The 25,732-nt window shown below is 45.7% G+C and overlaps 1 protein-coding gene across 1 annotated transcript in view; it reads left to right on the top strand.

Annotated features, from left to right (window-relative positions):
- The window catches only part of LOC125460766 (RIB43A-like with coiled-coils protein 2), a 55,842-nt gene that overhangs the window by 14,639 nt on the left and 15,471 nt on the right, over positions 1-25,732 (top strand). Inside the window, exons 3-4 of the mRNA XM_048548650.2 lie at positions 11,208-11,552; positions 23,126-23,244. Of these exons, the coding sequence (XP_048404607.1) occupies positions 11,208-11,552; positions 23,126-23,244 (464 nt within the window). The remainder of the gene's footprint in view (positions 1-11,207; positions 11,553-23,125; positions 23,245-25,732) is intronic.

Genomic DNA, 25,732 nt, shown 5'->3' with positions numbered 1-25,732 from the left:
GCGGTTGCAGGGGAAAGTGCCGGATGTGGTGGGGTTGGAGGGGAGTGTGGACTGGACAAGGGAGTCACAGAGAGAGTGGTCCCTCTGGAAAGCAGACAAGGATGGGGAGGGAAAAATGTCTTTTGTGGTTGGGTTGGATTGCAGATGGCGGAATTGTTGGAGAATGATGCGTTGGATCCGGAGGTTGGTGGGGTGGTACGTGACGATGAGGGGAATTCTCTTTTGGTGTTGATTACGGGAATGAGTGTGAGGGATGAGTTGCGGGAAATGCAGGAGACATGGTCAAGGGCGTTCTCTACCACTGCGGGGTGGAGGTTGCAGCCCTTGAAACATGAGGACATCCGAGATGTACGGGAGTGGAATGCCTCCTCCTGGGAGCAGATGCAGCAGAGGCGAAGGAATTGGGAACAGGGGATGGCATAACAGCTCTTGCTGTTTGTTTTTACATTTCTTTGCCAATTTACTTTTTAAAATCAATTTTGTTTTTATTTCATTTTTATTAACCTTTTAGTCATTCTCTGAAGATTCCTAAAAACAAGTTCCTAATCTTCTGGCTACCAATAGTTTTTTAACTATATTATATGTATTCATTTTTGACTGGATACTCTCTTTGACCAGATTTGTTAACCACAGGTGATTCATCCTTTACATCAAGTCCCCCTTTCTAACTTGAATAAATTTTTGCTAAGCATAATGAAATATCTGCTTAAATGTTGCTGCTGCTCATCTATTGTACTTCACTTTACTTTATTTTTCCAGACTGCTTTATACAATTCTTTGTCCATTTTTCTTTAATTGCCTTTATTTAAGTTGAGGTTACTGGTTTGAGAGCTGAGTTGCTCTCCCTCAAACTGCATTTGAAATTCTACCATGTTGTGATCAGTACCCAAAGGAGGATCCTTAACTATGTGATTTCTTATTAACCACCCTATTACACATTACTAGACCTAAAATAGCCTATTTTTGGGCTTACTGTGCAACATTTTGCTCTAAGAATCAACCCTTGATACACTCGACAAATTCATTCTTCATGTTACCTTTTCCATCTGATTTGTCCAGTCAATATGCAGATTAGAATCACCCATAAAAATTTTTGTGCCTTTCTTATATATCTGTATTATTTCCCAATTTATACTTTTATCACAGAGAGGTAGCTTTTTGGGGGACTATAATTGATACCTATCTACAACATTTCTCCTTTGCTAATTCTTATTGCCACCCAAACTGATTCCACATCATGATCTATTGCACCTATGTCGCTACTCACCACAATACTGTTTTTATCCTTTATCAACAAAGCTACCCACCCCATCTTCCCTTTTACCTACTCTTCTGTGTCATCAAATACTCTTCAATATTGAGTTCCTACTCCTGGTTGCCCTACAACTGCATTACTTAAACAGCTAGCAAGTAATTTTTATTTCATTTCTATTTGTACTCACAGCTCATTTATCTTGTTATAAGTACTGCGTGCATTTAGGCAAAAAGCCTTAAGGTTTCACATTTTACCATTATTACTATCTCTGGTTTCAATTTCTGCTGTACACGTCTGCTTATATTTTCTAGCCCTTTCTGTAACACTTGGGTATTGTTCGCTTCTTCAATATCCCACACCTTTGCTCTCTTGTTTATTTTTGCATTTTTAAACTTCCCTTCAATTGTATCTTCCCCACTACTAATTTGTTGAATGCCCAATTTACAATTGTAGTTGTATGATTTGCCAAGACATTCCCCCCCCCCCGCCCCCAACCATGGTTCAAATGAAGCTGTTTCAAAAGAACACCTTTCTCTTTCCCCCCTATTTACGTCAGTGCCCCACAACAGAATCCATATTTCCCATAGCAATCTTTAAACCACACATTTATCTCTCTAACCTGATTTGCCCTAAACTAATTTGCATGTGACTCAGCAGACTGGAGATTATTACTTTTGCTTTTTTGCTTTTTAATTTAGCCCTGAGCTGATTATAATCTCTCAGTAAAACCTCTTTCCTTGTTCTACTCATGCTATTGGTATCCATCTGGATCACAACAACTGGACCCTTCCCCTTCCGCTCCAAGTTGCTCTCCAGCCTAGAAGAGAGGCTCTGAACTGTGGCACTCTGTAGACAGCACAGCCCTCAGAACTCTTTGTCTTTGCAATGGAGAATGTATCTATTCCCCTAACAATTCTGTTCGCTATTACTATTACACTTCTCTTTTCTTCTCCCCCTGCCTAACTTTAATAGTGCTCTGTACCACCTGTTTTCCCTGCAATCTGTGTTCTTAAGTAGGAATCTCATACATATTGGACAAGAGCACTAGCTAAGATGCTTCTCGGACTGAATTCTGGATCCTGATACATGCCTTGCTCACAGTCACATCCTTCATGTCCCTGACCAGATGAAATTTGATGTAATTAGTGTAAGGGGTGTGACTGTCACCTGAAACACAGCGTCCAGGTAACTGTCCACCTCCTGGATGTTTTGTAGTATCCAGATCGCTGTTCAGTTACAGATGTACCAACAGCAAATAGAGGAACTGGAAAATTACCTTAGTATTTGAGCTAACTTTTCTCACATAATTCCAAAAGACTTGTCTCTTGTTACACAGAAAGTATATCACACATTTGTAGCCTCGGCTGCCCAACTTCAGTGAAAGTACAGAGCCTAAGAGAAAAATAAATTGGATTTCAGAAAACATTTCTTGGAGATGCTCCTGATATCTTTGAAGTAAAGCAGATTGAAAGTAAGAAATAGCAGAATACTTCTTGTGTTACAATGGGACCAACTTAGACAGACAGCCTGAAGATCATTAATCTGGGATTCTTAATCCAATTTACAAAATTGAGTTGAAATTATGGTTAAACTGGAACAATAGTCTGTTTACATGGAATTGAGCCCATTGTTAACATCTGATTCAGGAAATCCTTTGTCTATCCCTGGATGGCTCACCCAACTGTTCAAGTTCCTCTGCCATGATGCTGGAGGTGCCATGAATCCAAGAACGAATCTGACTTCATTTGCAAATATATCTGTCTTTTTTAAGTATGGAAACCAAAACTCTGTACTGTACTTGAGATATAACTTCGCTAAAACTCAACAGAATTGTGATAAGACTTGCCTATTCTTGTGAACCAATTCCTTTGCAATAAAGGTCACATGCATTCTTAATATCTTGTTGCACAGAATGCCAATGTCCGGTGGGTTTTAGTACGAGTACACTTAATTCCTGATGTTACGAAACACCCTTCGTAAAATATTCTACTTTTCTATTCTTATTACTAAAGTAAATGACATCAAACTTCTTCATACTGTATTTCATGTGGCATCTCGTTTCCCATCATTTAATCTACACACATCACTTTTTTTGTATCCTCCTCACAGCCTACATTCCCATCTGGCATTGTATCATCAGCAAATATAGATAGAATACTGTCTTTACCTTTAATTCAGATTGTATATAACTAAGGCAACAGCACTGATTCTGTGACAACAATGTGTGAAGCTGGATGAACACGCAGGCCAAGCAGCATCTCAGGAGCACAAAAGCTGATGTTTCAGGCCTAGACCCTTCATCAGAGAGGGGGATGGGGAGAGGGTTCTGGAATAAATAGGGAGAGAGGGGGAGGCGGACCGAAGATGGAGAGAAAAGAAGATAGGTGGAGAGGAGAGTATAGGTGGGGAGGTAGGGAGGGGATAGGTCAGTCTAGGGAAGACGGACAGGTCAAGGAGGTGGGATGAGGTTAGTAGGTAGGAAATGGAGATGTGGCTTGAGGTGGGAGGAAGGGATGGGTGAGAGGAAGAACAGGTTAGGGAGGTGGAGACAGGCTGTGCTGGTTCTGGGATGCAGTGGGGGGAGGGGACGAGCTGGGCTGGTTGTGTGATGTAGTGGGGGGAGGGGATGAACTGGGCTGGTTTTGGGATGCGGTGGGGGAAGGGGAGATTTTGAAGCTGGTGAAGTTCACATTGATACCATTGGGCTGCAGGGTTCCCAAGTGGAATATGAGTTGCTGTTCCTGCAACCTTTGGGTGGCATCTTTGTGGCACTGCAGGAGGCCCATGATGGGCATGTCGTCTAAAGAATGGGCGGGGGAGTTGAAATGGTTTGTGACTGGGAGGTGCAGTTGTTTATTGCGAACTGAGCGGAGGTGTTCTGCAAAGCGGTCCCCAAGCCTCCGCTTGGTTTCTCCAATGTAGAGGTGCCACCGGGTACAATGGATACAGTATACCACATTGGCAGATGTGCAGGTGAACATCTGCTTAATATGGAAAGTCATCTTGGGGCCTGGGATGGGGGTGAGGGAGGAGGTGTGGGGGCAAGTGTAGCATTTCCTGCAGTTGCAGGGGAAGGTGCCAGGTATGGTGGGGTTGGAGGGCAGTGTGGAGCGAACAAAGGAGTCATGGAGAGAGTGGTCTCTCCGGAAGGCAGACAAGGGTGGGGATGCAAAAATGTCTTGGGTGTTGGGGTCGGATTGTAGATGGCGGAAGTGTCGGAGGATAATGCGCTGTATCCGGAGGTTGGTGGGGTGGTGTGTGAGAATGAGGGGGATCCTCTTGGGGCGGTTGTGGCGGGGGCGGGGTGTGAGGGATGTGTCACGGGAATTGCGGGAGACGCGGTCAAGGGTGTTCTCAACCACTGCGGGGGGAAAGTGGCGGTCCTTAAACAACTTGGACATCTGGGATGTGCGGGAGTGGAATCCTGGGAGCAGATGCGGCGGAGGTGGAGGAATTGGGAATATGGGATGGAATTTTTGCAGGATGGTGGGTGGGAGGAGCTGTATTCTAGGTAGCAGTGGGAGTCGGTGGGCTTGAAATGGACATCAGTTTCTAGCTGGTTACCTGAGATGGAGACTGAGAGGTCCAGGAAGGTGAGGGATATGTTGGAGATGGCCCAGGTGAACTTGAAGTTGGGGTGGGAGGTGTTGGTGAAGTGGATGAACTGTTCGAGCTCCTCTGGGGAGCAACTGATTCTGTGACATTCCACTAGTAACAGCTTGCCAACTTGAAAGATCTGATGAAGGATCTCTGGACCTGAAATATTAACTCTTCACAGATGCTGCCAGATCTGCTGAGATTTTCAGAAATTACTGTTTTTATTTTTGGAATTGATCTGTTCCATGCTTTTTGCTTCCTGCCCATTAACTAATCTTTTATCCATGCTGCAATATTGTCCCAATTCCATGAGTCCTCAACTTGCATATTGAAATTTTAGTGCAGTGCCTAATGCAAGTATATTAGTTCCTTTTATTGATTCTGGTATATACATTCTGAAGATCCAATTAAATATACCAGATACAATTCCCCATTTAGTAAACCATGTTGACTTTAATCATGCTATGATTTTTTTCAAATGTATCTTAATAAAAGATTGCCACATTTTGCCAATGTCTAGTAATTCCCTTTCTTTTCTCTTTCACCTCTGTTAAGTATTAATTTTACATTTAACTTTTAATCCACTTGGACCATTCTAAAATCGAAGCAATTTTGATGATCATAGCCAGTGCATTCATTATCTCTGCAGATATCTCTATTAGACTCTTAGGATGTTGACTGCCAGGTCTTGGGGATGTCATTTTTTTGACTCTTAAGCTTCTTCAATATGTTTTCTTGGCTGATATTAAATACCTTAAGTTGTTTATTCTTATTAGCCCCTTCGTTATCCTTGACTTTTAGTAAATAATTTGTTTTCTACTGTGAAAACAGATGTACAGTTCTGGATGTGAGTTTGCTTGCTGAGCTGGAAGGTTCGTTTTCAGACGTTTTGTCACCATACTAGGTAACATCATCAGTGAGCCTCCGACGAAGTGCTGGTGTTATGTCCCGCTTTCTATTTATCTGGTTAGGTTTTCTTGGGTTGTTATGTCCTGCTTTCTATTTATCTGGTTAGGTTTCCTTGGGTAACACCAGCGCTTTGTCAGAGGCTCACTGATGATGTTACCTAGTATGGTGACAAAACGTCTGAAAACGAACCTTCCAGCTCAGCGAGCAAACTCACATCCAGAACCTCAACCTGAGCTACAAATCTTCTCAAAACTCGCTAGATGAATAGTGTGGATTCTTACAGGTGTCTTAGCAGCATGGCTTATGGCCAACATTCCCTCTGATTATTTCTTATCCTGCTCAGAGCTCTAAATTTGAATTTATACAAGACAATTATTGAACCTCAGCTGAAGTATTCTATGCAGTTGTGAGTACAACATTATAGAAAGGGTGTAAGTGCATTGGAGAGAGAGAGCAGGAATGATTTATTAGAATGACTCCAGGTGTGAGAAACTTCAGCTATGAGGATAGATTAAGGAAGTTGTGCTTTCTTGACCGTCATGTGGTGCATCATAACAGATTGTTGGTGATCATCACTCCCAGGAACTTGACACTCTTGACCATCTCCACCTCAGCACTGTTGATTTGTGTCGGGGTGTGCCCTCCACTCCAGTTTCCTAAAACCAATGGCCAGCTCCTTTGTTTTGCTGACATTGATGGAAAAATTGTTGTCTTCACACCATGCCGCTAAGCACTCAATCTTATGCTGTGTTCTGTCTTGTCATTGTTGGAAATCTGACCTGCAATGGTGGTGTCATCAGCAATCTTAAATTGAGTTGGGGCAGAATTTGGTCACACAGTCATAAATGTATGAGGGGTACAGTATGGAGCTGAGTACAGCCTTGCAGGCACCGCTGTTGAGGATTATGATGGAGGAGATGTTGTCACCTATTCTTACTGATTGAGGTTTATGGGCCAAGAAGTCGAGCATTCAGTTATAGAATGGGAAGCTGAGACCCAGGTCTTCAAGTTTAGAGAAGAGTTTGTTTGGAATTAGGGTATTGAATGTGGCACTGTAGTCAATAAGCAGGAGCCTGACATAGGTATCCTTGTTATCCAGATGTTCCAGGGATGAGTGTAGGGCCAGGGAGTTGGCATCTGCCATGGACTTGTTACACTGATAGGCGAATTGTATAGGATCAAAGCAATCAAGGAGGCTGATGTTGATGTGAGCTATGACTAAACTCTCAAAGCTGTTCATAATTATGGAAGTCAGAGCCATCTAGCGATAGTCATTGAGGCAGATGGCATGATTTTTCTTTGGCACCAGGATGATGGTAGTCTTCTTGAAGCAGGTGGGGAATTCAGATTGTAGTAAGAAGAGATTAAAGATGTCTGGGAATACTCCCACCAGTTGGTCCACACAGGATCTATGTGTACGGTGGGTACTCTATCCGGGCCAGTCACTTTCCCCGAGTTCACTCAAGAATCTGATGTCTGTGGCAGTACAGGTGGCACACGGGATACAGGTGCATCTGAGGCTGTTGGGATAGGTGACATCATTTCATTGACCTTCTGTTCAAAGTGAGTGTAGAATGCTTTGAACTCATTGGGTCAGGCTATTGCCCATGATTCTGTTTGACTTCACTTTGTAGCCCAATGTGTCATGTAAGCCTTGACACAATCAACGGGTGTCTGTGTTGTTTGGCTGAGTCTCAAGCTTTGTTTGGTATTGCCTCTTAGCATCTCTGATGACCTTACAAAGGCCATACCTGGATTTCCTGTATTCCTATTTTCAGGGTTGCCCAATTTGAATGCCTCAGACTTGGACTTCCAGGGGGAGTGGATCTCCCAGGTTCATTCATGGTTTCTGGTTAGTGAACATTTGGATTAACTTCTTCAGCTCGCAGTCATCTACACACTTACTAATTAAGTCTGTAACAGTAGCAGTATACCCATTTAGGTTGGTCACTGAGTTCTTGAACTAGTCTACTGACTCTAAGCAGTCCCATAGAAGCCCTTTCATTGCCTCAGACTAACACTGCATTACTTTCTGTAATAGGTCCTAACACTTCAACTTCTGCTTCTAAGCTGGGAGGCAGAGCACAGCATTGTAATCAGTATTTCCAAAATGGAGATAGGCTGTGGAGCGGTAGGCATGTTTGTTAGTTGTGCAGTAATGGTCAAGGATGCTTAGTTCTCTGGTGGGACAGGAGACATGTTGATGGTATTTGGGTAGCTCGTTTTTGAGATTGGTCTGGTCGAAGTCACTGGCTATGCTAAACAAGATTTTAGGGTATTCAGTTTCAAGACTGTTTGTAGCATTGAATGATATATCAAGCACACACTTCACTTCCACAAGGGGTGGGATGTAGATCGCTGTCAAGATAGTGGAGGTGAAATCATGTGGTAGGTAGTAGGGACAGCACTTCATTGTATGGTATTTTAGGTCTTGGGAGCAGTTACTTGCCAGGGTCATGAGCACCAGAATGTGTTGATCAGGAAGGGGACCCCCTTATCCCTTGCCTTAACTGAGGATGCTAAGCGGCCCACTTGGTGATTGGAGAAACTCTCAGGTTGTAAGGCACAGTCAGGTGTTGCAGGAGTGAGCCAAGTCTCTGTGACGCAGAGCATAAAGCAGTCTCTCAATTTCCTTTGGAAGGTAAATCGAGCTTTTGTTTTGAATGGCTTGGATGTTTGCCAGAGGCATGCTGGGAAGGGGGAACTTGAAACACCATAGCTTTAGTCTCTCCTGATGGCCAGCACATCTGTCACGTTTCCTGGATAGGTGGCTGCTCCTATTTGATCTCGGTGTCAGTGAGGGAAGTCTGCTGCTCTGAGAGGTAAGTATGTGTTTCTGATGGGTTCCTGAGCACCAGTTGTGGCTTTGATTCTTACGGAGGATCTTATGGCCAGTTCGGCGGGTCTCCTCGATGTTGGGTCACTGTGGGGTTAGGTCTTGTTCCTGCGCTGGAGCACCTTCTGGGCAATGAAGGCCATTATATCCTACATACATTTCTGCCTCTTTGTTCCTCCCTGTAAACATGGTTTAAATTCATGCATTCTGAGACTACAGAATCTTCTGCCTGGGAATGAGCGGGTACCTGGTTGCCCTGCAGCTCTCTGAGTGCTGGGGATGAGGGCATTGTTTCTTCGCCAGCTGTGGAGCTGTCACAGTAAGGTTTTCACCAGATTGTTCTCGCATAATTTTTAAGTCAAACATTCGCACCGAGGTTTCAACGTCTGAGTCAGTGGGCAGTGTAGGAGACAGCCTTGCTGGTGCTTCCTCTGAGAGGGTCAGTACTCTTGTCCTTTGAGGTCAGAAGGTGGCTTCCAGGTAAGCTAGCCATTTCACCACAGTGGCATCTGGAAATCAAAAGAGAGAGGTGCTGTAGCAAGTGGTTAGAAGTGATGTATAATATATGCCACTGACACTGGGTTACTGCGAGAGTGACTGTGGAAAGCAGTACTCAGTTGGTAGGACATGGATATTTCAGCATCCCTAAAGCAGTGGTCCCAGTCCTCTCCTGTAAGGGTCAAGATTCTTCCTCATATGCGATGAGTAACTTAATGTCAGGCACGTCTTCATCCACTTGGGTTATCTCTGCGCTGTCATGGATGTTTTCTCCTGTAGTAAGAGAAAGGAAGGAATTATGTGAGATGAAAGTGAATGGCACTTACTGGTGCTGGCTGACGAAAGGTGGTGAGGTGTCTCAAATAACTGAGTAAGCTGCACAGAGGGAATGCAGGAAGTGTGGGATGTTTGGGGCTTAGAACAGATGGGATAGGATGTTGCAAGCAATCATGAGAGTATTAAGCAATGAGCATTGGTGGGAATGGCTGCGGTACCAGACATAGAGTATGTACCAAATAGCAGAGAGAAGAAGATGGCACTTAACTTGGTGAAGAAACTGAAACTCTCTCACGGCACTGCTGCCTGTTCCTTCACAGTATGGAGATGGCACGGATCCAGGCAGTGACCTTGGACCAGAGTGCCAAGGTCTGCTGATGAGGTGCTTCTCTGCTGGTGCTATGGGAAGAGGTCTCCCTTTCTTTGAATCGCCCCTTCAATCAGAACCTCCAAGTCCCTGTTGGAGAATCCCACTGATATCTTCTGCTTCTGTGACATCTTCTTGACTAAACATGGCAGCTTTGGAATGCCAGTGCTCATCTTGGTGTAGGGTGGTCTTTAAAGATGGATGCTGATTTTCAGGGAATATCCACTGAGTGGTGAGTTATTCTGGGAACGCAAATGGACTCATATGGGCCGGACTTAATGTGCCAAATGCCATACGGATGGAGTAGATAATTACTTAGGTGAGTTTGGCATGGCGAGAAAACATGCTGGGCCTTGTGGTAAAATTTGTTATTCGTGATTACTCCTGAATCTAGTTCCATGGCATCAGTATTACTTTAGCTGCTCTGCTTTTTACACACATATAGAAGTAATTATAACTGATTTGCATCTTCCTGGCAAATTTACTGTCATGTTTTATATTTCCATTTTAATCAACTTTTTGGTAGACGAGAAAGTGTGGGTTTCTAAAGCACTCCTAATTGGGGAAGCAATGGCCTAGTGGTATTATCGCTGGACTGTTAATCCAGAGACCCAGGTACTGCTCTGGGGACCCAGGTTTGAATACTGCCATGGCAGATGGTGAAATTTCAATTCAATAAAAAATATCTGGAATTGAGGATCTAGTGGTGACCATGAATCCAGTGTCGATTGCCAGGAAAAGCCATCTGGTTCACTCATCTCCTTTAGGGAAGGAAACTGTTATCCTTGCCTGGTTTGGCCTACATGTGATGTCACACCCACAGCAAAGTGGTTGACTCTGAACTGCCCTCTGGGCAATTAGGTTTGGGCAATAAATGGAGATGCCGTCTTCCCTTAAATGAATAAGGAAATTTTAAAAATCCTTGGGTTTCCTACAATTCTGGCAAGATTATAAACCACTTCCTTTAATCTGATACTGCTCTCCTCAGGTGATCTTTCTGTCTAAAGTTTGTTTTCTTAATGGAATGCACATGTTATCGAGCATTTTGAATTGTTTGTTTCAACATTCCTCTTTGCTATCACCATACTTTTTAGCCTATTTTCCTGATGAACTTTATTGACCTCTCCTCTTAACCGCGTAGGTATAACTTTAAGATTTCTGTTTGGAATGGAGAACGTCCCTTTCAAACTTAACATGGAATTAAATTATATGATGTTTTCCAAGTGGCTCTTTTACTGTGAAATTACAAATTAACCCTGCCTCATTGACTAAAATCTAAAAGTTTGTTTACATGGTGCAGGTATCAAATTGCAGAATTTATAAAATATTTTTGTTGCAGAATATCTGATTTTTTTGGCATCTTGGCAAAAGGTGTTTTTTGTGTCTTGCTTACTCTCCCAATATTTCTAACGGCAACAGACAAAAAGGTATATGTGATGTCACATTGCTTCTCTCATGTTTTGTTATAGCCAAGGATTTGATTCGCCATGACCAAACAATGTGCCTCCTGGATGCTCGACACAAGCAAGACATGAAGAATTTAAACAGGGCTATTGGTGAATTCCGTATATTGTACCAAAAGCCTGAAACACGTCGCGAGTTTGATCTGAATGACCCACAAGCCTTAAAAAAAGATGTTCCTGCCCGAATTTCGGACACTGATCCTCGTTGCACTGTATCCAGTATACAGAAGCTTCTTGGGGAAGATTTACAACGACAAGAACGGATTAAACGTCAACAGGAACAAACCAGAGAGTGGTTACTTTCACAGCAGAAAGATTTGAAGAATGCTTTGGAAGACCAGAAGTTTGCAAGTTAGTAGAATTAAAAAATAAAACTCAACCTTATGACAGATATTACTGCCAAATATCAAATAACCAATTGTTTGAGAGGTCACTTAGACTCTGCCTGTGGAGAAATGCCTTTTCTTCATTCTATTGCTACCTCAGGCAGAACTGCACAAATTCAAAGTTAGCTTTTTTCCCCAAATTTAAGAATAGCAAAGTCTTCTCATAAATTAATAACTGGAATATCATGCTATTTCTATCCATACAAGTGGATTTTGTGATCAGAAAACATTTTATATTGAAAAATAAGTATTCTCTAATTTTAAATGAAACTAACAACACTTACAAGCACCCAGCATAGAGCACATAAATGGAGACTGAAGTACGCACTGTTAGGACAATAGACACTATTCTCTGCAGCAAAGTCAGAGATTCCCAAAGATTGTGTTGCATGTCTCATGGCAAAGTTGAGGATATCTCTTCTGGGTTGGAGAGAAACTTGGAGTGGGTGGGGAAGGATCCTGTTGTCATCGTCCATGTGGTCCATGTAACAACTTGGTAGGACTAAGAAAGAGGCTATGCTGAGGGATTATGAGCAGCTCAGGCTAAATTAAAAAGCAGAATTATAAAATTAAGAACCGCCAAATTATTACCTGAGCCACATGCAAATTGGAATAGGATGGTTAAGGTAAGAGTGGTAAATGCATGCCTCGAAGATTGTTGGGGGAAGAAATGGGTTCCAATTCATGGGGTACTGGCACCTGTACTGGGAAAAGACAACTGTTATATTGAGATAATAAGTACTTTGCGTCAGTCTTCACAGTGGAAGACATGAGTAGTATGCCAACAATTAGGGAGAGTCAGGGGACAGAGTTGAGTATGGTAGGCATTACAAAAGAGAAAGTGCTAAAAAAACTAAAAGGTCTAAAAATTGATAAATCTCCTAGCCCCGATGGGCTACATCCTAGAGTTCTGAGGGAGGTGGCTGAGGAAACAGCAGAGGCTTTGGTTGTGATCTTTCAAAAGTCACTAGAGTCAGGGAAGGTCTCAGATGTTTGGAAAATTGCTGTTGTAACCCCCTTGTTTAAGAAAGGATCAAGGCAAAAGATAGAAAATTATAGGCGAATTAGCCTAACCTCGGTTGTTGGTAAAATTCTAGAATCCATGAAAAGGATGAGATTTCTAAATTCCTGGAAGTGCAGGGTCAGATTAGAACAAGTCAGCATGGATTTAGCAAGGGGAGGTCGTGCCTGACAAACCTGTTAGAATTCTTTGAAGAGGTAACAAGTATGTTAGACCAGGGAAAACCAGTAGATGTTATCTATCTAGACTTCCAAATGTGAGGTTTTGCACTTTGGAAAAAAAAGAATACAGGCATGGACTATTTTCTAAATGGTGATAAAATTCATAAAGCAGAAGTACAAAGGGATCTGGGAGTCTGGATGTGAGTTTGCTCGCTGAGCTGGAAAGTTAGTTTTCAGACGTTTCGTCACCATTCTAGGCAACATCATCAGTGAGCCTCCAACGAAGCGCTGGTGTTATGTCCCGCTTTCTAGTTATCTGTTTAGGTTTCCTTGGGTTGGTGATGTCATTTTCTGTGTTGGTGATGTCATTTCCTGTTCTTTTTCTCAGAGGATGGTAGATTGGCTCCAAATCAATGTGTTTGTTGATGGAGTTCCGGTTGGAATGCCACGCTTCTAGGAATTCTTGTGCGAGACACGGGACTCCATCAACAAACACATTGATTTGGAGCCAATCTACCATCCTCTGAGAAAAAGAACAGGAAATGACATCACCAACACAGGAAATGACATCACCAACCCAAGGAAACCTAAACAGATAACTAGAAAGCGGGACATAACACCAGCGCTTCGTTGGAGGCTCACTGATGATGTTACCTAGAGTGATGATGAAACGTCTGGGAACGAACCTTCACACTCAGTGAACCAGCTTACATCTGGAACATAATAAAGACCCACTCTTTTGTGGACCGAGAAGAGGAGAGCACGACTGTGTTGGAGATGGAAGGAAGACGTCGGGTTGGCTGTGCACCCTTGCACCCGGTGGATCTTAATGCTGGCTTCAGCCTAACGCTGGTTCAGGGGAGCAGCCAACCTGCAACGATGGCTGTGGTGAGTGCTCATGCCCCAGGTCAGGGGGTCCGGAACACCATCCATGTTACTATGAAGAAGGTGGATGAAGGTGCACCTGTGGACTGCACCTTCTTCGTGAAGAGGGTCCTGTTGGACTGTCGTGGGTTCGCTGCTGCGGACATTTACTGCCTGCAGGATTTCCCCAGAGGAGGTTTCTACGATGTAACCTTCAGGAGTGCCATGCTTCGCAAGCACTTCCTGGAGGTTTTCAAGGAGAAAGGAGGTGAGGGCCCCCTCTCTGTGTTGACCGCTGTTCGTGATGCCGGTGCAGAGGAGCCGTATGGTGACTGTACACGTGTATAATCCACATGTGCCAGCAGTTGATGTCCTGACCTTCCTTGGAAGGTACGTGAAGGTGGAAGGGGACCAAACCAACATCATGGACCCCTTCGGGATCTGGACCAGTAAGAGGCAGGTCAAGGTGACACTGAAGACAGACGTGGACGGGAACATCGTATACCCAATGTCCAGCTTCACGATCGGCGGGAGCAAGGGCTACCTGACCTACGCAGGGCAACCTAAAGTCTGCCATGCCTGTGGTAGGTCAGGTCACGTGGCGGCCTACTGCAAAGCCAGCATCTGCAGGAACTGCAGGGAGGAGGGACACCTTGCAAAGGATTGCCCACAAGAAAGAAGCTGCAACCTTTGCGGGGAAGTGGGCCACCTCTATAGGGCATGCCCGCGGCGGGGGACCACCTACGCCCAGGTCTCCGGCAGGGGCAATGCGGGGCAAGCCCCCCTGGAGGAGAGGAAGGCACCAGGGCCCTGCAAGGACGCCCCTAATGTGCAGGAGGGCCAGGTCGTGCAGGAGGGCCCAGCCCCGTTGATGGACCCGAGGCCAACAAAGCGCCCCTGCAGGCTCCGCTCCGCTCCCCCCACCCCCGACAATCCGGAGTCGATGGAGGAGGCGACAGGTGACCCAGGGGAGTGGATGACGGTCCGGAAAGTGAGGAGGAAGGCGCACCGGCAGGTTCAGGCACCGCAGCCATCAGGCGGGAAGAGGCAGCTACAGGGGGGCTATAAGAGCTCCTCTGACGAGGGAGATTTGGAGGAGGCCCGCCCAAAGCAGAGGCTAAAGATCTCAAGGGAGAAGGAAAGCAGCACCCCGCTTCCAGGTGACGGGAGGCGTCCTGAGGCTCCCTCCGACACCCAACCACGCGCCGCTGGGGCCCTGGAGCACTCCTCGGAATTTTCAGGCGGGAAGGAAGAAACAGCGTGTCCCCAGCCTGACCCAGAGCCAGACTCTCCTGCCTCCGTACCCCCGACAGGGGGATGCCACCCGGAAGGCAGCACGGCCAGTTACCTGAGCCTTGAGAGCGTCCAGCAGTTAGCCCAAGCAATGGGCATGTAGGGACAGATGGAGGGGCTGGACCTTGGACTTGGGGAGGGTACTGCGGTCACTGCCCACAATGGGGGTACGAGTTGTGAGCATTAATGTGTGCAGCGTCAAGTCCACTGCAAGATGTGTGTCCACGTTGGCCTACCTGACCACCATCAACGCGGACCTCCTGTTTCTGCAGGAGTGCGGGATACCGCACCTCAGCAGCTACGGGAAATGGTCCGGTGCCTGGACCTGTGGGCCGTCGATCTGGTCGGGGGGTAACGACTGTTGCTGTTCTGCTGCGGGGGCTCAACTTCACCATCTCTCAATTTCAGGAGGTGGTGGGGGGGTGCCTCCTAGTGGTTGATGTCACCTACAGGAACGCTCCCCTGAGGCTGATCAATGTGTACGCCCCAGTGGTACGGAGTGAGCGGTTGGCCGTCCTGCAGTGGCTTCCATCCCTGCAGGCTACGTCCGGGCCGGTTATCCTAGGCGGAGAGTTCAACTGCATCATCGATGCAGATGGAAGATCCAGCATGGGGACAGTGGGTGGGGGGAGTCAACTGGACGTCACGTCCAGATTCCTGATGGGCACGGTGAAGGACGCCAAGCTGTACGATGTCTTCATCACCCCATGCAGACGGAGCGCAGCGGAGATACACCTGGTCGCGGCCAGACGGGTCTATCCGCTCAAGGGTAGACTTGCTGTTTGTGTCACGGGCGTTCTCGGTCAGGTCCACCGGCGTCGAGCCGGTGTTCTTCTCTGACCACTGCCTCCTGCTGGCCGACTGTCACTTACAGGACGACCAGCAGGCCAGCAAGGGGACGTGGAAGCTCAACACGACTCTGTTGACCCCTGAGAACGTCGAGGAGCTTAAGAGGGAGTACGCTGGTTGGAGAACTGTGAAACCCCTCTTTGAGTCTCCGGGCGACTGGTGGGAGACGGTGAAGGAGAACATCAAGAGGTTCTTTGTCCTCAAGGGTGTTCGGAAAGCGAGAGAGAGGCGGGGAAAGCTGTCGCGACTCCAGAAAAGGGTGCAGAATCTGCTCCTTCTGCAGTTGATGGGGGTCAATGTCACGGAGGACCTCTGCGAGGGTGAGGTGCCAGCAAGCCTCGCTCTTTGCCGCGGAGGCCTCCAGGATAATCTTCCGGTCCAGGGTCCGCTCCATGGAGCAGGACGAGACATGCTCGCGTTTCATCTTTCAGAAGGTGCACAAAGAGAGCTCTATGCTTAGCCGGCTGAAGGAGGACGACGGCTCGGTGACGTTGTCTCGGCCGGACATTTTGAGGATCAGCAGATCCTTCTATGCCGGACTGTACGATGCGAAGCCCACGGACAGCACGGCCTCCGAGTTGTTCCTGTCGTCTATCACGGAGGTCTTAGACGACGGCATGAGGGAGTGGCTGGACTGGCCGTTATCCCTGGACGAGCTGACCATAGCCCTCAAATCCTTGGAGAGGAATAAGACTCCCGGGAGCGACGGCTTACCGCTCAAGCTGTATTCCACTTTGTGGGACCTGGTCGGCCAGGACCTGCTGGAGGTGTACGATAGTGCACTTCGGGCAGGGGAAATGTGCAAGTCCATGAGGAAGGGCATCATCACCCTCATTTACAAGAGGAAGGGGGAGAGGGAAGAAATTAAAAATTGGCGTCCCATTTCACTATTGAACGTGGACTACAAAATCCTGGCCAAGGTCATAGCCAACCGGGTCAGGTCTGTCCTGGAGTCGGTGATTCACCCTGACCAAACCTGTGCTGTGCCAGGCAGGAAGATCGCGGAGAGCCTCGCGCTCATCAGGGATACGATCGCCTACGTGCAGGACAGGCAGGCGGACACCTGCCTTGTCAGCCTGGACCAGGAGAAGGCCTTTGACAGGGTCTCTCATGCTTACATGAGGGACGTCCTCTCCAAATTGGGGTTCGGGGAGGGTATCCGCAATTGGACCCGGCTGCTCTACACCAACATCGTTAGCGCAGTCTCGATCAACAGGTGGGAATCGGACAGTTTTCCTGTCAGCTCTGGAGTCAGGCAGGGCTGCCCGCTCTCTCCTGCCTTGTTCGTGTGCTGTGTGGAGCCCTTTGCCGCACCCATCAGGAAGGACATGAGCCTGAATGGTGTGACTATCCCAGGCAGCGGAGGCCTTCAGGTCAAGACCTCCCTGTACATGGACAATGTCGCCATCTTCTGCACCGATCGTCGGTCGGTGAGTAGGCTGTTGGACATATGCGGCCAGTTTGAACTGGCCTCAGGTGCCAAAGTCAATAGGGGTAAGAGCGGGGCCAGGTTCTTCGGGAACTGGGACGACCGCTCTTTCATCCCCTTCACCAACAGGACAGACTACCTGAAGGTGCTGGGTATTTGATTCGGTGGAGCTGGGGCGTGCACTAAGACTTGGGAGGAGCGTATCACCAAACTGAAGCAGAAGTTGGGCGGGTGGACGCTCCGGTCCCTCTCCATTGCGGGACAGAACCTGGTTGTCAGGTGCGAGGGGCTTTCGGTACGGTTGTATTTAGCGCAGGCCTGGCCTATTCCCTGGACCTGCGCCGCTGCGGTCACCCGGGCTATCTTCCACTTCATTTGGGGGTCGAGGATGGACCGGGTCCGCAGGGACACCATGTGCAAAGACCTGGGAAATGGGGGAAAGGGCGTACCGAACGCCACCCTCACCCTGATGGCTACCTTTGTGTGCGGCTGCATCAAGCTGTGCGTCGATCCTCCGTACGCAAACACCAAGTGGCACTTTTTACTGAGGTTCTACCTGTCCCCGGTGTTTCGAAGGATGGGCCTGGCCTCGTTGCCGCGGAATGCTCCGAGTACTTGGACCGTCCTGTGCCACCTGTCCTTCGTGGAGAAATTTTCGAAGGGAAACACCTTTGACCACAAGGCCGTCAGGCAGTGGTCAGTACGTAGTATCCTCGAGACCCTTCGGGAAAAGGAGAGGGTGGATCCCGTCGTGTGGTTCCCCACGCAGACTGCCAAAGTCATTTGGCAGAATGCCTCATCACCAGAACTTTCAAACAAGCACAAGGACATGGCTTGGCTGGTGGTGAGAGGGGCTCTGCCAGTGAGATCCTTTACGCATGCCCGGAATCTCTGCGCCACCGCACGCTGCCGTCGAGGCGGCTGCGGTGGGGACGAGACTGTCGATCACCTCCTTCTGGAGTGTGCCTATGCGCAGGAGGTCTGGAAGGGGATGCAGTGGTATTTGTCAAGGTTCGTCCCGAGCAGCTCCATGACACGGGACTCCGTGCTCTACAGGCTGTTTCCCGGGACGCACACCGAGATCAACATCAACTGCGCCTGGAGGACCATCAATGCGGTGAAAGACGCTCTTTGGTCTACCCGCAACTTGCTGGTCTGCCAGCTGAAAGAACTGACCCGACCGAGTGTTGCAGATTGGCGCACTCCAAGGTCCAGGACTATGTGCTGAGGGACGCGCTAAAGCTTGGGACAGCCATCGCCAAGGCGCGGTGGAGAAAGACCATTGTATGAAACCCCTCGTCCAGAATAGAAAAAAGGGCCTTATCTGGTAACTGGGCCTAGCTGGCGCCTCCCCCAACTGATCAGCGGGCCAACGGGGACTGTGCGGGGAGACGACTGCCGGGGTATTTTCTTCGCTTTGTTCTTTTTTCTTCTTTGTTTTGTTTTTGCCTTTAGTTTGTGTACGTACCCCCTGGCTAACCCAGAGCGGCTTGCATGACTGGGTAGGTGTATAAATGTTTTTTTTGTACATTCTATGAATAAAGTATATTTTTTTTCAAATAAAAAAAAGTGATGAAACGTCTGAAAACTAACCCAGAGATAATGGGAACTGCAGATGCTGGAGAATCCAAGATAATAAACTGTGCAGCTGGATGAACACAGCAGGCCCAGCAGCATCTCAGGAGCTCAAAAGCTGATGTTTCGGGCCTAGACCCTTCATCAGACCTCTGATGAAGGGTCTAGGTCCGAAACGTCAGCTTTTGAGCTCCTGAGTTGCTGCTTGGCCTGCTGTGTTCATCCAGCTTCACACTTTATTATCTTGAAAACTAACGCAGCTCAGCAAGCAAACTCACATCCAGAAACTCAACCTGAGCTACAAATCTCCTCAAAACTCGCTAGGATCTGGGAGTGTTGGCCCAGGATTCTCTAAAGGTTAACTTGCAGGTAGAGTCCGTGATTAAAAAAGTGAATATGATGTTGTCGTTTATCTCAAGAGGGTTGGAATATGAAAACAGTGATGTGCTTCTGAGACTTTATAAAGCTCTAGTTAGGCCCCATTTAGAATACTGTGTCCAATTTTGGGCCCCATGCCTCAGGAAGGACATACTAGCCCTGGAGCGTGTCCAGTGGAGATTCACATGGATGATCCCTGGAATGGTAGGTTTAACGTATTATGAATGGCTGAGGATCCTGGGATTGTACTCATTAGAGTTTAGAATGTTGAGGGGAGATCTAATAGAAACTTACAAGATAATGTCTGGTTTAGAAGGGGTGGATGCTGGGAAGTTGCTTCCATTAGGCGGCGAGACTAGGACCCGTGGGCGCAGCCTTAAAATTAGAGGGGATAAATTTAAAATGGAAATAAGACGACATTTCTTCAGCCAGAGAGTGGTGGGCCTGTGGAATTCGTTGCCACGGAGTGCAGTGGAGGCTGGGACGTTGGATGCCTTCAAGGCAGAGATTGACAAATTGTTGATCTCACAAGGAATCAAGGGCTATGGGGAGAGTGCAGGGAAGTGGAGTTGAAACACCCATCAGCCATGATTTAAATGGCGGAGTGGACTTGATGGGCCGAATGGCCTTACTTCCACTCTTATGTCTTATGGTCTTATGTGATGGGCTTCATTGGAACTATGCTGGGATGGTGGTAATCCATAAAATTAAATTAAAAATCGACCTCACTTGGAAATATATTGCTGTTCCTTCACTGTCACTGGGCCAAAATGCTGGTATTCCCTCCCTAAGGGTATTGTAGGTCAACCGACACCAAGTGGACTCCAGCAGTTCAAGAAGTCAGCTCACCAACACGTTATCAACAGCAACTAGGGAAAGGCAACAAATGCTTACCAGCCAGCAACGCCCACTTCCCACTAATAAATAGTGGCACGGTGGCTTAGTGGTTCGCACTGCTGCCTCACAGTGCCAGGGACCCAGGTTTGATTCCAGCCTTGAGTGGCTGTCTGTGTGGAGTTTGCGCATTCTTCCTGTGCCTCGTGGATTTCCTCTGGGTGCTCCAGTTTCCTCCCTCAGTCCAAAGATATGCGGGGTAGGTGGATTTGCCATGCTAAATTACCCATAGTGCTCAGGGGTGTTTAGGTTAGGTGGGTGAGACAAGGGAAATCTAGGGGTAGGGGTAGGGGAATGGGTCAGGGTGGCCTTCAGAGGGGAGGTATGGACTTTTTGGGCTGAATGGCCTCTTTCCACACTAGGGATTCTACGATTCTATGAAAAGTGCTATTATTTCTACCTCAATAATTGGAGCCTAGGATTTTGCCAGCAACAGATGTTAGGTTTATTGGCCTGTGGTTTCCTGCTTTCTATCTCCTGCCTACTTGAAAAAGGGTGTCTCCACCCCTACCCCGAGTTTTTGATTTTAAAGTCCTTTTATAAGTCAATCTTCTCAGAGATGGACATGAGAAGTATCCCAAAGATAATAGGTAATCAAGGTGTTAATTAGAGGAAAAATCTTATAATAATCTATCTCATAAGGGACAATTTATTTGACAAAGTAATGGTTTTGAAAGTAGTGTAGTAGCAGGGATAGAAGATGAGCTAACTAATAGAAGACCGAGAGGTGGGATAAAGGAATAATTTTCAGAATGGTAACTTGTAACTTGTGGAGTGCCACAGGGATCACTGCTGGGACCACAATTATTTACAATGTATATTAATAACTTGGATGCAAAAGTGACTATTTTAGCCAAGTTTGCAGATAACACAAAAATAGATGGGAAGGCAAATAGTGAGGATGACATAAAGAGTATAGACAGATTAGGCAAGTGAGAAAAGATTGACAGATGGAATATGATGTGAGAAAATATGAGGTCATGCACTTTGGTAGGAAGAACAGAGAAGCTGAATATTATTTAAATGGAAAAAGACTGCACAGAGCTACAGGAGCTAGGGGTTTTGAGAGTCCTTGTGTATGACTCTCAAAAAGTGAATGGAATATTGGCCCTTATTTCAATGGGAGTGGATTATGAAAGTCATACAAGGTACAAGTCAGACCACAGCTGGAACAGTTTTTGGCCTCTTATCCAAGGGAAGATAGACTGGCATGGGGGCTATACAGAGAAGGCTGGCTGGACTAATACTAAATATAGAGAGGCTGTATTCTAAAGAGAGGTTGAGTAGGCTGAGTCTATACTCATTGGAATTCAGAAGCATGAGAGGTGATCTTATTGTAACAAACAAGATTCTTAGGGAATTTGAGAGTGGATATGGAAAGGTTATTGGAGAGTCTAGGAGCAGGGGACGTAATTTCAGGATAAGGGATTGTTCATTTAAGACAGACTTGAGGAAGAAGTTCTTCTCACAGAGGCTTGTGAATCTATAGAATCCTTAACTGCCAGGGTATGTTGAGGCTGCATGATTAAGTTAGGCAGATTTTCAATCAGTAAGAATGAAAGCTTATATGGAAAAGGCAGGAAGGTGGAGTTGAAGGTTATTAGCTCAGCCATGAAGATTATGATCTCCTATGTCTTGTAGTCTTATGGTACCATGTCATTGATTTCAACTGCCAAAGCTTTCCCCTAGTAGTTGGAGTTCTGATTAAAAGTCACAGACTTCTAGTTTTCCGATATTACACTATTATGCTTTTACTTGTAGGTTACCGAGATTAACGTCGATTCTTGTTCAACTTCAGGTGCTGTTTCAAATCCAGTCTAGAGTGATGAAAATATTTTATTCTCCAATAACATGAATGTTCATAGACGGATTTGTAATTTGGGCACACAATTCTTAATAACTAAAATTCTATGGTACAAAACTTTCCCAGAACTTATATGTAGTGACACTGAGCCAACAATTTCATTGAAAGACTGTTAGGGGGATGTCATTTGAAAGAAAGAGCTTGCAATTATGTAGTTTTATGTATGCCTCCTAAAATACCTCAGATAATTTCTCGTAGAATAAATTGTGATGGATTATAGTCACAACTGTAAAGCATTTGACTGCAACAGCAAGATTCCACAAACAACAGTGAAATATATTACACATCAATGTATTTTCATTGTTGGTTGGAGGAACAATGCTGATCAGAGCACTCGTGGAACTTAAGAATATAAGAAACAGGAGCATGAGTAAAACAAATGGCCTCTCTGAGCCAGGCATCCTGCCTCAACTTTAATGCCTGCTCCCAACATCTCTTGATTCCCCTAGAGACCCAAAAACCTGCCTGACTTCGGCTTAAATCTAGTCAACACTGGAGCAACCAAAATCCACTGCAGGGTAACCTTACAGAAGTTTATAAAATTATGAAGGGCATGGAAAGGGTGAATAGGCATGGTTTTTTTCCCCCAGGGCAGGGGAGTCCAAAACTAGAGACCATAGTTTTAAGGTGAGTGGGGAAAGATTTAAAAGGGACCTAAGGGGCAACGTTTTCACGCAGAGGATGGTGCCCGTACAGAGTGAGCTGCCAGAAAAGGTGTTGGAGGCTGGTGCAATTACAACCTTTAAAAGGCTTCTGGATGTGTATATGAACAAGAAGGGTTTAGACGGATATGGGCCAAACGCTGGCAAATGGGTCTAGACTTATTTAGAATATCTGGTTAGCATGAAGTGTTGGACCAAGGGGTCGGTTTCCCTGCTGTACCCCTCAATGTCTCTAGCGTAAAGAATTCTAAATGGTCTTACCTCTGAGTGAAAAAATATCTCCCCATCTAAGTCTTATGTTAATAGTTCCTGCTGCATCTCCATGTCGACCATGGTCCACCAATTAGTGCTGTATAAATTGGTGTTGCCTTTCAGAATTTGGTTTCTTTCATTCTAGTCCTGATGAATTTAAGATAAAAAGTTCAGATTTGTCTCTCTTTTGAACAATTTTTAAGTTCTGTACTATCCAACAATTAACAGTAAAATTTGAAGTGAAACAAGTACTTTCCTAAGTTAATATTTTGTATATTTTTGTTGCTTTTTTTCAGATAGCCTGTATGATAAATATCGGGTTGCTCAGGACCAAAGAGCTTGTGAACTGCAACAAATGGAAGAAAATACGAGGAGAGCTGTTACTGTAGCAACAAAAGATTTTAATCGGGCACAGGTTTCACTTTTCTTTCCACCATATTTGCTTTTGTTTGGAGATTACATCAACAGTGCACATCTCCATATGTCTTGCCTGTTCATAGAAAGTCCTCAATTGCATAAAATAAACTTGCATATGTAGATAAGGTAGGGAAAAGGTGACTCCAACTGTAATTCAGTGCTTATGGTTCTATCATCCACCAGTTAATTCAAGTCTTTGTGAGAAAGCAAAGTTGTAGATATGAATCTAATAGATGTCAAGTTGTTGATAAATGATTCACCCATATGTTTATAGCACAGTTTCAAATGAGCATAATATTCCCAAAAAATAGGTTCAGTGTGTGTTCATGTCAGCAACCAAGACAAAACTGACAAGGTACAGGATATTTTGAGCATAAGAACTGCCTTTCATAAATTTAAAAGCAACCAATGTAGAAGAAATTGTTGTTATCAATAATCACTCGCTAATGAGTATAATTGTCCACCTAGGAAATTCCATGTCACTGGCCATGGGTTCTGTGAGTCCTTGTGGCTGATGAGCCTAATTCTAGAGGTGCGTCTCCAACAGCACATTTTGCATACGTTTGCAGGAGATGGAATTGGTCCTTGGTCTTGAGATCATTTGCATTCCTTTTTCTGGTTCCTTTTCCATACTTCCTCTTGCTGATGGGTGTTCTCAAAGAATTGTGCTCCCTTCATACAGGAGCTTTTTTCAAGTTGGTTTCTTCTAAATGACGATCTCCCACATACTGACATCAATGTTGCACTTCTTGAGGGAAGCTTCAGGGAGTCTTTAAACACTACTTTTGTCCTGTATTTGTTGGAGAGGTTTCCTACAGCTGGGTAAAGATGATTTGCTTTGGAAGTCAGAACTCGCATTCTAAACACATGATATCAGCTATTTCAAGGATGATCATGTTAGTATGTCTCTCCTTCCAGCTGATGCAGAGAATCAATTTCAAACAGTGTTGATGGTACTTTTCAAGGGCCTTAAGGTGATGATTATATGTAATTCATGTTTTGGAGTTTCACACAAGAGTCATAAGACTGACTGCCTTATACATAAGTATTTTGGTATCAGCAAGTATGTCACAGTCATCAAAGATTCTTATCCTTCAGCAGCTGAAGATGGCACTCACAGTTTGGATGTGATGTTGAATCTTTCTTTTATTTATTCGTTTGTAGGATATGGGCATCACTGACTGGCCAGCATTTAATGCTTGTTGCTAGTTGCCCTTGAGAAGGTGGTGGTAAGGTGCCTTCTTGAACTGCAGCAGTTCACCTGCCGTTAGGGAGTGAAATCCAGGATCTTGACCCAGTGACAGTGAAGGAACAGTGATATATTTCCAAGTCAGGATGGTGAGTGGCTTGGATAGAAGTTGAAGCTGATGGTATCCCCATATATCTGCTGCCGTTGTCCTTCTAGTTGGAAGTGGTCGTGGGTTTGGAAAGTGCTGATGAGGATCTTTGGCAAATTTCTGCAATGCACCCTGTAGATAGCACATACTGCTGCTACTAAGCATCGGTGATGGAGGGAGTGAATGCTTGTGAGTGTAGTGCCAATCAAGTCAGCAGCTTTGTCCTGGATGTCCTGTTGGGGCTGCACTCATCAAGGCATGTGGAGAATAGTCCATCACAGTCCTGACTTGTGCCTTGTAGATGGTGAACAGGCTTTGAGGACTCAGCAAGTGAGTTACTTGCTGCAGTATTCCCAGCTTCTGACCAGCCCTTGTAGCCATTGTGTTTATGTGGTGAGTCCAATTGAGTTTCTGTTCAATGATAACCCCCAGGATATTGATAGTGGGTGATTCAGTAATGGTAACATCGTTGAATGTGAAGGGGCAGTTTTTAGTGATGGCCATAGCCTGACATTTATGTGGCATGTATGTTACCTGCCACTCGTCAGCCCAAGCCTAGATCTTATCCAGATCTTGTTGAATTGAACATGGACTTCTTCAGAATCCGAGGAGCCACGAATGGTGCTAAACATTATGCAATCATCAGTGAACATCCCCACTTACCTTCTGATGAAGGAAGGTCATTAATGAAGCACCTGAAGATGGTTGAGCCTCGGACACTACCTGAGGAACACCTGCATAGATGTCCTGATGTTCAGATGATGCACCATCAACAGCCATGACCATCTTCCAATGTGTCAGATATGACTTCAACCACCAGAGAATTTGCCCCCTGATACCCATTGATTCCAGTTTTGATCGGGCTTCTTCAGCTTGGGCTCCGACCTAAGACAGGTTGGCAAAAGATTTGAGTTTTCTTCAGATTGAGGCTGAGACCAATTTTTTGGTATGTTTCTCCAAAGGCATTAGGTGAATTTTGAAGATCCTGTTCTGAGAGAGCAGAGATGGTATTGTCATCGCACACTAAAGTTGCACACGTGAGGTTGGTGTTAGTTTCCTCTTGGATTTCAACCAGTTGAGGCTGAGAAGTTTTTAAGCAATTCTGTAGACAATGTCCACTCCTCATTTTGGGAGCTTTTTCTTGACAAG

The sequence above is a fragment of the Stegostoma tigrinum genome, chromosome 18 (assembly GCF_030684315.1).
Source record: "Stegostoma tigrinum isolate sSteTig4 chromosome 18, sSteTig4.hap1, whole genome shotgun sequence".
NCBI lineage: Eukaryota > Metazoa > Chordata > Chondrichthyes > Orectolobiformes > Stegostomatidae > Stegostoma > Stegostoma tigrinum.
Note: the sequence above shows the minus strand (reverse complement) of the source record. Positions and strands in the feature narration are given on the sequence as shown.